The sequence below is a fragment of the Nansenia antarctica genome, assembly GCF_963989245.1.
Source record: "Nansenia antarctica genome assembly, chromosome: 1".
NCBI lineage: Eukaryota > Metazoa > Chordata > Actinopteri > Argentiniformes > Microstomatidae > Nansenia > Nansenia antarctica.
The window spans coordinates 16,946,163-16,958,377 of NC_137674.1; the positions used below are offsets into that span (position 1 = coordinate 16,946,163).

At 44.7% G+C, this 12,215-nt stretch overlaps 1 protein-coding gene across 4 annotated transcripts in view; it reads right to left on the minus strand.

The window, feature by feature from the left end:
• Positions 1–4,795: 4,795 nt before the first annotated feature.
• Positions 4,796–12,215, minus strand: part of LOC308149687 (semaphorin-4G-like) — a 37,279-nt gene continuing 29,859 nt past the window's right edge. For all 4 annotated transcript variants that reach the window (XM_080522586.1, XM_080522588.1, XM_080522585.1 and 1 more), the window contains exons 11-15: positions 11,833–12,055; positions 11,153–11,268; positions 10,452–10,606; positions 7,997–8,058; positions 4,796–7,156 (exon numbers count right to left, since the gene is read on the minus strand). In XM_080522586.1, the coding sequence (XP_080378712.1) occupies positions 6,126–7,156; positions 7,997–8,058; positions 10,452–10,606; positions 11,153–11,268; positions 11,833–12,055 (1,587 nt within the window). In that variant the 3' untranslated portion in view covers positions 4,796–6,125. The remainder of the gene's footprint in view (positions 7,157–7,996; positions 8,059–10,451; positions 10,607–11,152; positions 11,269–11,832; positions 12,056–12,215) is intronic.

The window sequence follows — 12,215 nt, forward strand, 5'->3', positions numbered from 1 at the left end:
TCCTTGGAAACCAGCCTCTGTGACTGCCTCTTCAGTACCATGCTGTACAAAAGTACAAACCCAAGGCAACACCCCAGGGTCAATTCCCTTCCCACAGTCTCTCTCAGACCACAGTCACTCTCAGGACACAGTCACTCTCACACAGTCTCTCTCAGACCACAGTCACTCTCAGGCCACAGTCTCTCTCAGACCACAGTCACTCTCACACAGTCACTCTCAGGACACAGTCACTCTCAGACCACAGTCACTCTCAGGCCACAGTCTCTCTCAGGACACAGTCACTCTCAGGCCAGTCAGGGCTTTTAGCCTCTTCTACCCCCTGGTCCTTATGAGGCCAAACAGGGCCAGGGATGCGGTTTAGAGAGAGGGTGGGATACGATCTTATCATGCAAGTGCTTTAGTTGGCTAGTACACTAGGGGGGTATTCCATCAACGTCACTACAGGAAAATCCAGGCTTATTCTGCTAAATCTCACAGGATTTATACAAAAATCCAGCCTTATTTTGGTAAATCTTGCAAGACTTTGAAAACTAAGCCCGGATTTTCCTTGAGCGACATTGATGGAATACCCCCCAGGTGGGCATAATCCAAGTTAGCTCGCTGTAACTTCACAACTGAATTGATTAGAATTTTTACAATTCCAATTAATCATTAAGTGCTAAGTTCCCAGAACATGTTGGGAGAGAACTTGATGTGTTGCTAGTGTCTCCATAGTAACAGTGGAATAAAATAAACAAACTGGAGATCATACAGGGACTAGAAAATACAACTCTGGAAATTCAAACAGGCTTGTTAACTAGGATCGAGTGATCTAATTCATGCATTGATCTAATTCATGCACAACAAGCAATGACAACACAGATAAAGATGTTGAAATATATCGTTTTAATAAGACTTTCAACCCACCAAAAGTGAAATGTAAACATACCAAAATGTGTGACAGCTACTAATCCATGTATTACTGTGGTTTTAGTGAACACTGTTATAAGTGTTAGTTTTCTTGGTGAACTAATCAAGCACAACTGAAATGGACAGAGAGAATGACAGATGGGTGAGTGCTGTTGATGGCACAAAATGAGCTGAACAAGCTGATCCGACCAAAGCAATATAAATGAGTTATAGGATATTTGGATTGGTTGTTAAGAACGTGATCATGTTTGACTACAGCTGAAGTCATCCCTATAGTGGTACAGTATATTCTGTACATGCTGTTGGCTACCATGCTTCTACAGTGTATTAGACTATCTAGTGCAACACCAATGGACTGACAGACCCACACCCACATCAGGGCCTCTTACAAATGGCATCATAACAACAACGTTAGTATCAACTGTAAAACAACAAAGTACCAAAATTACTTTATCGTCTTCAAACCACATTGGACAGATATAGTGAAGACGTATGTAGTGCAGATGTAGTTCATGTTGAATAAAGCTAGGTAGTTAGGTGTCAAGTTATACATAACATGTAAGTCAGATAAAAAATAAAAATAAATGTTATGGTGAATAATATGTCTGAAAAAAAAGGACAGTTATTCTGCCCTGTGGCCAAAAACGTACAATTCTCTAACTAAAGAGAGCTAGCTGCTTAGCAGGGGGGTATTTCATCAACGTCACTAAATAAAGCAGCACTTAATTGAAAAAACCTGGTTAGATTTAACAGTGACTCTTCTTATCCACCGCCCCACCGAGGGGGCGATACTCGGGTCCATGTTTAATGTAACAGATATAAAGAGCTTACCATTATCAATAATGTTCATCGATGTCGCAAACGATTCATTAGATTCCATTCTAAACCATAAGTCCATATCGTTTTTTTCGGCGGCCGGTAAACACAGTGCGAGTCACAAGCCCTTGTTTACAGCCACGTCACATAGGAAAACCAAGCATTCTTGGTTTCAACCCCCGAATTTCCATATCATTGGTCCTCGAAAGTCATTTTTGCTCGATTCTATTGGCTCTGACGCTTCAAATGAGTGGTCAATCATGACATTTTGACCAATGGGTTCGGGAGAAAATTCACTGCGTAACCGGAGCTGGTGTGAAAACGAGGCGGGTGCGCTATTAGGAGCGCACAGAAAACCGCGCAGGAGACCCCTGCTGGATGCAAACAGAGTCTAAACAGTTGGATTTGGATGCAATTTATACCTATAGTGATATGTCGATGAAATATAATCAATTTTACAGTCTTGATACATGAGAAAGTCTGAACCACTGATGGTGCCAAAATGTCTCCAAATGGCACAATTTGGTTGTCCGCCTAAACATACCTGTACTAAAACAGGTACAAAGTTGCATTGGCTCACATTACTAGCATCTAATTTGGCACAAGTACTCATCAGACTCTGGAGTACTGATTCCTAGATGATTTGGGCTTCTTTAGTCAGGTTTCCAAGCTGATATTCACTCTAAAAGCTATTGAGATTTTTCACAATGTTCTAGCTCTATTTACTCTGACAAAGTAACATACTGTATATTTTGATTCTGACACTTCTACAGCCACCCCACAGGTGTTTCATTTGATACCAAGATCATTATGAAGGCCCTAGTGATTGTGGAGATATTCTATATTCACTGTGGGCATCATGTCATTTCGAGCAGAAAACCTGAAAAATAGGACCGATAAGAAGACTCAAGCCATTCCAATAACACAGTTCAGCTGTGTCTCGTAACACTAACTCTGCCCAGGCTTGGAAAGTCTCGGTTTGGGCAAGTACACGGAGTAATCAGCAGCCCAGATTGTCGAAAAAGAAGTTACTATGACGTTATGACGGGAAAACACGCAGAGCCGTGTCCGTTGCAGCAGCGTAACAAGCCCTGCTGATGGAGCTTTATGAAGACGAAACATAAGTAATCACCAGAAAGGGCAATACTGCCGCACATACAGTAGGCCTACAGAGATTCCTGCCTTTACAGTATGATTACTTAGAAATGTGGGAACATAGGGCCTAATTTTGATGGGGGAAACATTTCTTAAAAATTCTTTAAAATGTGGGAACATAGGGCTGTGCAAACATAGGGATGATGACCCCATATCTTTAGCTAGCTAAAGTAACTAGCTTACTATATTGCTGTCTTAGCAGGTGGTAAAAGAACAGGATTATATAAAATATATATGAGCATATGGTAAATAATAACATATAGTGCCGCTTGCTACAGCAAGCACAATAAAAACCAATTTGTTCCTTCTGAAGGTACAATACTGGGACAATTTCGTGACTGGGTGGCTACAGGCAGTCAAATACTAGGCGAACATGTGTGTGTGTGTGTGTGTGTGTGTGTGTGTGTGTGTGTGTGTGTGTGTGTGTGACACATATAAACTTGGATTTTATGCATTTCAAGTGGCATCTTCGTAATCATGACGACGTAGTTATGTCTAAGAATGCATTTCACCATGTAAATTACCAAAATAGTGAAAATACCCCTGCTCATCCGTGATCAGACTTAGCTGAGGTGCTGCAGCTGAAGAGTATCAAATAGAGTGCAAAAAAGCAGCATCCGCAAGACCAAATCTGTGCAAAAAACGTTGTTTGTTGCCAGCCTTTGGTCTCTTCAGGCATTCGGACCACGTAAACAACAGCTGTATGACGAGATTGTATTACGCAGTTTGACGAGACTGAAGAGACACGCAATGCATTTTGGGGCAGTTGAGTATGAAAAGTAACCTCACGCCGCATACTTATACATTCTGGCTAATCTAGTATACATCCAGGCATTTCTCGCGTACACACATTTCACATACTATGTAGTGTGAACGCACTACATACTCAAATCTACGTTATACATAATATGAATAGTACGCTAGTATGCTATTTTGAACACAGCCCTGGTACCAGGTTTGTTCTGAGGCAAGTTGCCAGGGTTACGGAAATTAGCGAGACTCACTGAAATTAGCGAGACTTCAAAATAAGACTGGATTTCCTTTTAGCGATGTTGACGGAATACCCCCCTGATCTCTTACTAATGTTGATTCATAGAATAGCTAGCTATGTCTGAAATATACCAATAAGTCAGCACCCACTGACTTTATCAAAAACATTTAGTTGAATATTCATATCCATTTGTTTGAGTTATAATAGCTTATTTTAACTTAACATTAGCTTAGCATACCGCTGCTAGCTTGCTGCATTTGACTTTGTTTCAAGTCAGGAGAGCAGTTGTATATTAGAGATTGTCACATGTCTGACTACTGAAATACAATCATTATTTAACAATTATACATCTTTTAACTCTACTTTACTACTTTAACATAACTTTTCAAAAGTTGTGCATCTGTTAAAACTCTACCCACCATTCAGATTTGTTTTAAATGCAGCCTAGCGTCATTTCCTGGGAATGGGGAATGTAACCTTATGAATACAACTGTCAGAACTCTCATTAGCACATCTCTCTACTCCTGAATGTTTGAACTGAAAAGGCCTTAATGAAGTATTTTTTTCCCCTGTAATGGTTTGTGTTGCTTTCCCTGCATCCCTTTCATCTCTCAGATCAATTCCATCGCCCCGAGAGGTTTGGTTGCAAGCGCCCCAAACCCTTTTAGAATTACAGCAGCATCCACTGCTCCATTCAACATCACAGGCCTGTCCTGGCTTGTTAGACTCAATCAGACGTGATGTGCGTGTCTGTGTTTCTCTCTCGCTCTCTCTTTTCTATTCTCTCTTCCCTCTCTCTCAGGGGAGGGACAAAGTCAGATGACCCGCCCCCCCCCCGATAACACCTGGCTTTCATACACAGAGAATAATGGAGAAATGTGGAGATGCATTAAGATAAAGATGGAAGGAGAAAAAAAAGGGAGTGAGTGATTTTGTTTGAAAGTTTTCACCAAGGTCTCAACACACTATACATCATATAAAAACCAAACACACCGAACACATAACATAAATAAAAGCATGCGGGTACACAATAATCTCGACATCTCATGAGAGGAAAGAGTTGACAGTGCAGTCGTCTGTATCTGCTAGGAAAAATGCTTGAGTTGGAAATTTGTCTTCTTCCTGTTTTTATGTACTGTATCCAAGTTCACCAGAAGGTATTTCTATTGGGATGTTGCTAACAGGCTCAGGCTGTTGTCCCAGGTCCAGTGCAAAAGATACTTCATGCTGCCCCAGCTGGCCTTTGGTCTCCATAAAGACATCCCTCCAATAGTTAATAGAACAGAGCCATTCCTCTCCCAGTCACTCGTTGGCTTCTGACGTTATAGTGTGATGTTATTGAGCACCTCATAATCATCATGTGCTTGTAGTGTCATTCCCCCAATGAACCTTCTAGCTTTTTAAAGTGCATCAAAACATTTATTTCATTTTTATTAATACTGTCACATTTTTCTCCCATTGTACAAAAACAAGACTTTGATCACTGGATTACTATACTGTAACGGTATCTTGGGTTATGAGAGTTGTAGGCGCTGTGTTAATGGTAGGCTTTTGTTGGTTATTACAGGTTTGGTTGTATCATCATTGTATCGTACAGTCAACTTTGCCCCATTTCCCTCAATATTCAGTAAAGTTTCAAATGAAATTTGTTAAATCTGTTGTGTTCAAATTACAAACCGACGTTGGCTAGATTCTTCCATTTTTAAAAACGTTGTTTAAAAAGTGAAATGTCATTCTCACACTACTTCTAAAGCATGGACTCATATTCTCATTAACCTCCTCTCCTTCCTGATAACCAGTGGATATTTGTGCCCGTGCCGACTCCTGCAGGGAACCTCGGTCTGGGGTTGACAGACCCCTGAACAGCCCTCCTCCAGACCCAGACTGAGCCTTATTGACTGACTGCTGAGTTCCGCTGAGCTGAGGTAGATTCCCCCTGTCTGTCCAAGGCATGCTTATCCTCTGGGAGTCCCTCTGAGTCGTAAACCATCTCAAACTCCCAACAGGAATATTGTGATAAGACACCGTCTCCTAGAAAAGCCCGAAGGCCAGTGTGCAGGAATCTCTTTCCGACATACTAACTAGATACTCCACTGTCTCTCCACTATACTCTCCACTAGAGACTCCAGATAGACTGTGTTCCTCAAACAAGGACACGTCTCACACTTGTTTCAGTCCTAAAAAGGCACTTCAGTAGCAGGTCGTTAGCAGTTCTGTCCTCCCGCCTTCAATCCCAGAGAGAGAAAGTCCTCTACTACACGGAGCTCTCGTCCGGTTTGGGCATCAGCTGGGTGTGTTTCCTCTTCTCTAGGATCCTGTTGAGCTCATCCGTGAAGGAGTAGCAGTGAGGGGAGGAGCCACCCTCCGCGTCGCTCTGCCTCAGGAGGACGTAGCTGTTCCCGTTCATCCTCCTCAGCACGCTGGGCAACGTGGCGGACAGACCCGCCGAGAAGCCGCGCTCCGGGCTGGAGAGCTGGGGGGGCGGGGGGAGCGGAGGGGCTGGCGGAGGAGGGTCCTTGTTGGGGGAGGACAGCCCCTCCCCGGGGACGATCCGGAGGAAGCCGCCGCCGTCGTGGCTGTGGCCCGCCTCGGGCCGCTTGGAGACGCGGTTGCACGTCCCGTTGCCGTTACAGTGGCTGGAGACGGTCTTGAGCTCCAGGTGGGAGGAGTTCCGATGCTGTTTTCGGTTCTTGTTGTTGTTGGGTCTTTTCCTGTCCGGGCGGGCGGCGGCGGCGGCTCGTAGCGAGTACTTCCCCCTGCGGGCCCCTCGTAGACAGAAGCCCACGTACAACAGGACCACGGTCAGGACCAGACACAGACCCCCCAGGATGGTGATGAGAGACAGGTACATGGCCTCCATGTTCCTGGGGGAGAGGAGCTCGGAGCGGGGGGGTAGGGGGACCAGGGGAGGAGGCGGCAGGGCCCTCTCGGGGGACGGGGGAGCACTGATCTGGGGGTGAGTGCTGGAGGGGGTGTGGGGGTCTTCGGTAGGCTCGATAGGCGGAGGGGGAGGCAGATCCAGGCGGACTGCCACCTTGTAGGTGACCATAGGAACCCGGATGGCGTTCTCCAGGGCGTAGCAGGTGTACTCTCCGCTCTGGTCCGGTCGGGCCTCGATCACCAGGAGTCCGTCGGTTCCGATGCGGAGGCCCGAGTCCAGGCCGTAGCCCTGCAGGTCCCGGCCCTCCAGGGTCCACACCGGGGCGGCCAGGCTGGAGCTCAGCTCACACTGGAGCAGCACGTCGTCTCCCGCCATCACGGAACGGCTGCGCTGGACCACCACGTCTAAAAGAAAGGCGACTCCAGTCACTTAAAGTCTAAAATTTAGACCGACAAATTAAATTAAAAAATGAAATTAGATTCCTGTCATTTAATGACCTCAAAATAAGTCTTAGTATTAGTAAATGAGTATCGAACGCAAATGTTGCTGCAAAATCAACTTTTTTTTCACAGGCAGACCTATCGTGTGCAGCCTTCCTAGCTGTCATCATTTTAAGTGAAAACCGCAAATCAGAAAACGTTGTTATGTTAGTTGATCATGTTCGTTATGTTAGTTGATCATACTCAACTTATACAAAACGTTGACTTACCTTTTTTGCAAATTTACGACTTAAGCAAAAAACATTAGTACATAAACACGTCAAGTTATTCTCCCAAATGAAAATAGACACAATTACTGCTGTACAGTCAAATGTTCTGGGGATGGCAGATGCGGAAATTCATAGTCAAACTTTTTTAATATGTGAAGACTGTCCATGTGGAAGTGTAACTGCACTGAATATCAAACAGAGAGATCTCTCTCTCTCTCTCTCTCTCTCTCTCTCTCTCTCTCTCTCTCTCTCGCTCTCTCGCTCTCTCGCTCTCTTGCTCTCTGGATTTCAGAAATGTGATTAGAGAGATGAGGATGCTGAAGAAACGGTACGCGTAATCACGTTTCAACCCTTCCTTCATTTCTTCAAACATTTCGGTTCTATAAATACGGCTAAAGCTTCGCTATCTTTAGTTTTCCCTTTTATCACTCACTGTGTAGAATCTGTTTGAAACCAACCAAAGTCATCAGTCATCCTGGAGGGGGTGAAATATTATTTTGTCTGGAGTGTAGTAGACAAAAAGAGCTCTGCGTACCATCTCCTGTGCTGTTCTCACATCCTCTGTTCCCATACTGGATGTCCTGGGTCAGGTTCCATCTGTGGAGACAGAGAGAGGCGGTCAGGCTGTCATCCAGTACTGGTCAACAATTAAATAAAACTGAATCAACTATTTTTATACAACAGTTAGTTCCGACCAAGTCATTTGATTGGACGAGAGGCATTCCATGAGTGACGATATACAGTATAACAGCACTGGGACTTTTAACTATATGTATCACTCCGCCGCACAGGTGATCTATTAAATGACCGTTAATACAAAGTAGCTAGCCTGCGGATATTTGTGTTCGGGTTACTAGGCAACAGTACAGTTGAAGTTCAGTTGCAGAACAGTTTTTTGTTGGCAGAGCCAAAATAAATTGATAGATTAAATAAACAACCTCTGTTGTCGCTTATTACTGTTAACTAATAAACTGTAGAACTGTTGTATAAAAGCAATATCACACTCGAGGTCGTGCTGTTATACTGAATATCAGCACGGACGATATTACGGCCAACTACGACCGAATCACAGCCGTGCTGATATTCAGTATAACAGCACTCCCTCTCCTGTGATATTCAGTATAACAGCACTCCCTCTCGTGTGATATTCAGTATAACAGCACTCCCTCTCCTGTGATATTCAGTATAACAGCACTCCCTCTCCTGTGATATTCAGTATAACAGCACTCCCTCTCCTGTGATATTCAGTATAACAGCACTCCCTCTCCTGTGATATTCAGTATAACAGCACTCCCTCTCGTGTGATATTGCTTAAATATACAGTAGTAAGATACCTCAGGCGAGCCAGACCATACAGCTGTAGATACAGTACCGTACAGGGCTGTGTTTCATTCCAGGAAGTTGTCGATCTGTTCTTGTTCACTCCCCCTCACAAAATGTATGTATTATTTATTTTTAACCAGTTCACACGTCGGGATCTTATCTCAATGGTCTGAATAGCTGATTTTGCAATGGAAGTTAGGTCATACAAATGTTTAGTGGTTTCCACTCGAGGCCACAGGTGAGACATATCCCAGACCTCTATGATAGCCCATTCAAAAGCTCATCTGGTTGAACCACTTCCCCAGGGCTTTGAAAAAAATCACACGCAGGTGGTGAGGTAAGCGGTGCAGGTTTATCATATACATTAATATATCATAAATCAGATAAATCATATCAAAAAGTGACAGTTATTAGGTCTGATAACAAACAGGAAAGATGACAGTTATTAGTTGAACAAATAGCAATGGAATTCCAAACCCAACAAGAGGGTGCACAGAATGTAGCGGCAGTTGGTCATTTCCATTTCAAACCCAACTTGTGACGACGACTACAGTTGTTATGGTACACAGACATAATATGTATCAAAATGTTCACCTGGGTCCCAGGATTTCTACGGCGTAAATGTCTAAGCTGTGACATTTATAGTTTGTTCAAATATTCAGTGTTGTTTGAAAACCATGCTCCCCATTCACACAAATGGTGGAATGTTCAAAACTCCACTCTAGCAACAGCTGGTCATTTCCATTTCAAACCCATTTTCTAACTTGTGACCGCGACAACATGTACATTTGCGTAGGATTCCTACGGTGTGAATATCTAAGCTGTGACATTTATACTTTTTGAGATAGAGCTGTCTGAACTGGGCATGCTTTTCTCAAGCTACTATTGTATTGCTGGGCATGTGGCGCATAGGCGACTCCTGATTGGTTTAAATCTCATGCTACGAACACACACACGTGACATATAGAAGACGCTGCAGCACTTTCCATTGACTAACCCAAACTAAATGAAACAGAGAGCAGACACCTGCAGTCCGATCAGCCCACCCAAGCCCACCCACTCAGGTCTGTGTTGGTTACACCATCTTCATACAGACACCCTACCCTGTCCCAGAACAAAAAAGGGGAATCACACATATAACACACTGCACACACACACACACGCATGCGCAAACACACACCACACTCACATACACAAATGCCCACGCCCACACACCACATTTACATACACACACACACACACACACACACACACACACACACACACTCATACACAAACACACACACTCAATCATACACACACACACCACATCCACACACACACACACACACACACACACACACACACAAACACACACACACACACACACACAAACACTCATACACACACACACACACACACACACAAACACACACACTCATACGTACGTACACACACATACACACACACACACACACACACTCGTTTATGCACAGTCACACAGAAGCCAAAGCCTTAGGATGTTTACATTGGCAGCTCTTCACAAAGGATCCAACAACAAAGTCACGGTGACAACACTGACTCATCCGAGGCGAGGACACTCATTGTTTATTGTAATACTCTGGCTGATAACTCTGTCTGATCATAGAATCTCCCTCTCGCTCTCTTGATCTCTCTCTCTCTCTCACCTGTCTGTGTGCGCTGTGATATCCACACACTCAGCGCCGTCCCACGCACAGTAGGGGTCCCGGGAGAAGACGCAGTCGTAGCAGGAGGCGTACCTGAGGCAGGTGGAGAGGGGGAGCTGCACCACCCCGGAGGCAGCGCCAATGTAGACACTCATCTGGAGGGGAGGAGAAAGGGGAGATATCTATACTCTGGGTTCCCACACCTTCTGAAACATCAAATTCAAGCACCCTTCAAGCACCTTTCAAGGACTTTCAAGACTGAATTCCCTCAAATTCAAGGACCCAACACGGCATAGTTTGAGACAGATCTAGATGAGAATGTAGACTCTATCCGCTCACAGACAACAATTAAAAAGAGAGAGAGAGAGAGAGAGAGAGAGAGAGAGAGAGAGAGAGAGAGAGAGAGAGAGAGAGAGAGAGAGAGAGAGAGAGAGGGGGGAATTCAAGCACTTTCAATGACCCATGTCTAACCCTAACCCTTGATTCCTTTTTCTCAAATTCACAAACTTTCAAGGATTTCAAGGACCCGTGGGAACCCTGTATACTGGAAAATTGTGTGTATGTGTGTATGTGTGTGTGTGTGTATGTGTGTGTGTGTGTGTGTGCGTGCATGTATGCAAGTATACATGTCTGACTCTGTGCGTATGTGCAAGTATGTGTGTATGTGCGAGTGTCTGTTTGCGTGTGTCAAATAATGCTACCTGTGTGGTGGAGATGACCAAGCTGTCGACAGGCTGAGGTTCCTGAAACAGCTGCAGTTCCTCTATGATGTGGAGTTGACCCTTGACCTCCACGGCCCTGTGTAGCCAGCCCTCGTCTGCAGGGAGACACACACCATGTCACGGCCACGGGGGTTGGGATCAGTTGAATTTCAATTCAGTCAATTCAGGTAGTTAGTGAAATAACCATTCAGTGATAGCAGATAGGGAATTTATTTTTAAATTTCTCAATAAACTGAAAAATGAGAAGCTTTTTAGAACCCCGTCCCCGCGATGCAACAATGCGACAAATGTATCTATTGTAGGTACAGAGAATCCCAAGGGGTGTTGTTGACAATATCTGCATTTTAACTGGATTCTCTGTGCATTTCCATTCACTGTGCGTCTCGGCCCAACCTCAGTTGTCTGGCTGGAGAGCAGAGAAAATGCTGCTTGAATAAAGATCAGTGAAACGACACAGTAGTTGGTGTTTCCATAAAAGTTAAGCGAATTTCGAAAATGCCAATCATGAAATGCGGAGCGTTTGTGTTAACTTAAAGCGTCATTTCATCAGAGGATGACGTGGTATAGGGGTTGCCAGATGGGGCGGGTTACCACCGAATGGGCTACTTTTGATCACACTGGGCCGGAAAAAACACGCGCGCACACACACACAGACACACCTGTCCCCATGAAGAGCATGTGATACAGTTCTCCGTCCAGGGCCTCCACCCTATGAGCGGCCATCTTGGTGTAGTCAGTGGTCCTCCTGAACAGCAGGGGGCGACGGTCTGAGGGCCGGACCTGCTGGGACATGAGAGGGTGCCTCCGCACGAAGTTCAACACGTCGTCTGGCAGGGAGGTGGAGGAGTTGATGCCCCGGGCTCTCAGCTGGTCCGTTATACACTGCAGGAGAGAGGGACGGAGGGAGAGATGGATGAGGGATGGAGGGATGGGGTGTTCACTTAACAGGAGAGAGGAGAAGGAGGAGAAGGAGAGGAGTTAGCACCCTGGCTCTCAACAGCTCACCTATACAGGAAAAAATAAGATTAAGGATTAAGAAACC